The sequence below is a fragment of the Microtus ochrogaster genome, chromosome 15, assembly GCF_000317375.1.
Source record: "Microtus ochrogaster isolate Prairie Vole_2 chromosome 15, MicOch1.0, whole genome shotgun sequence".
Lineage (NCBI taxonomy): Eukaryota > Metazoa > Chordata > Mammalia > Rodentia > Cricetidae > Microtus > Microtus ochrogaster.
In genome coordinates this window covers 38,663,411-38,664,499 of record NC_022017.1, presented here as the reverse complement: position 1 = coordinate 38,664,499, position 1,089 = coordinate 38,663,411, and the positions used below count along the sequence as shown (strand labels likewise).

General features: G+C 45.9%; 1 protein-coding gene across 1 annotated transcript in view; it reads right to left on the bottom strand.

The window, feature by feature from the left end:
- The window catches only part of Gsdmc (gasdermin C), a 12,911-nt gene that overhangs the window by 7,677 nt on the left and 4,145 nt on the right, over window positions 1-1,089 (bottom strand). Inside the window, exon 4 of the mRNA XM_013348906.1 lies at window positions 800-911. Coding sequence (XP_013204360.1) covers window positions 800-911 — 112 coding nt within the window. The remainder of the gene's footprint in view (window positions 1-799; window positions 912-1,089) is intronic.

Here is a 1,089-nt window from a genome sequence, read left to right as displayed (position 1 = left end):
CTGTTTGTTTGTTGTTAATTATTTTTATTAACAGGTTCATTTTCTTTTCCTTTTTAAATGAAAGCTCTTTTCACTTAGCATGATCTGTGACAGAAAGGACCTCTCCCCCAGTCATTTCAAAGGCATCTGCGACCTTGTACCCATTCCCTGCCCTATAACTGAGTCAAGGGTGTTTGTAGAGTGTGGACAATCTTCCTCTAGAAACCATCATCCACTAACTGTACCATACTGTAAATGTTTCCTGGTCTATTGCGCCAACTAGAGGATTGACTCCAGAACTTTCCCTTGGGCACGATTTACAGAGTAGTTATTTCAGGGGGGTGTGTGTGCATGTGCGTGTGTGTGTGTGCGTGTGTGTGTGTGTGTTGAGGGATTGTACCTTTCAAGGTAAAGCCATGGGGAAACTCCTGTACTCTGTTGTTCAGGCATCTGCCTACAGTTTCGTATGTGTTGTGCTTCCATCATTTTATGGAGCATTGATGGGGTTTAAGGATCAGCTGGTGGGCCTGTGGCTCCCTAATGAGCTTCTGAGAGTACCAAGACCTTGACTGACTAGAGAAGGCTGAGACTAGGCCCGGGGCTTCATCCAGCTAAAGACACCTCCATTGAGGATCCCACATTAGAAACCTTCCCATGGAGGAGGCAGTGCCTGAGCTTGGCCATGCTTGGCAGTCGCTAAGGATGGTGGGACATGTGCCTTGAAGAGTGAGCACTGGCCCTCCTAGTGTAGAGTCAGGAAAGAAGAGGAGGTTCAGGACTTTGGACACCCCACTCCCACTTGCCCCCCACATCTTCTCACCACAAGTGTCATTCTCAATGACAAGTTGCTTCTTCTTGTAGGCCACCACTGCACCCTTTTGGATAGGCACTGAATCCGTTGTCTCCCTTTGCCACTGTCCCTGGGCTTGAGCCTGGGGAGACAAGACATTCCCAAAGTTTTATAGCACTTTGTCTCATAAAAATTATGTCAAGTGTACTTTCCACTTTCTTTTCTATGAAGTTCGATGTGGTTGGTTTCATGTTTTGATCTATTTGGACTTGAGATTTCTGCATGGAGATAGATAAACACTATACTTTCTGTTTACTCAG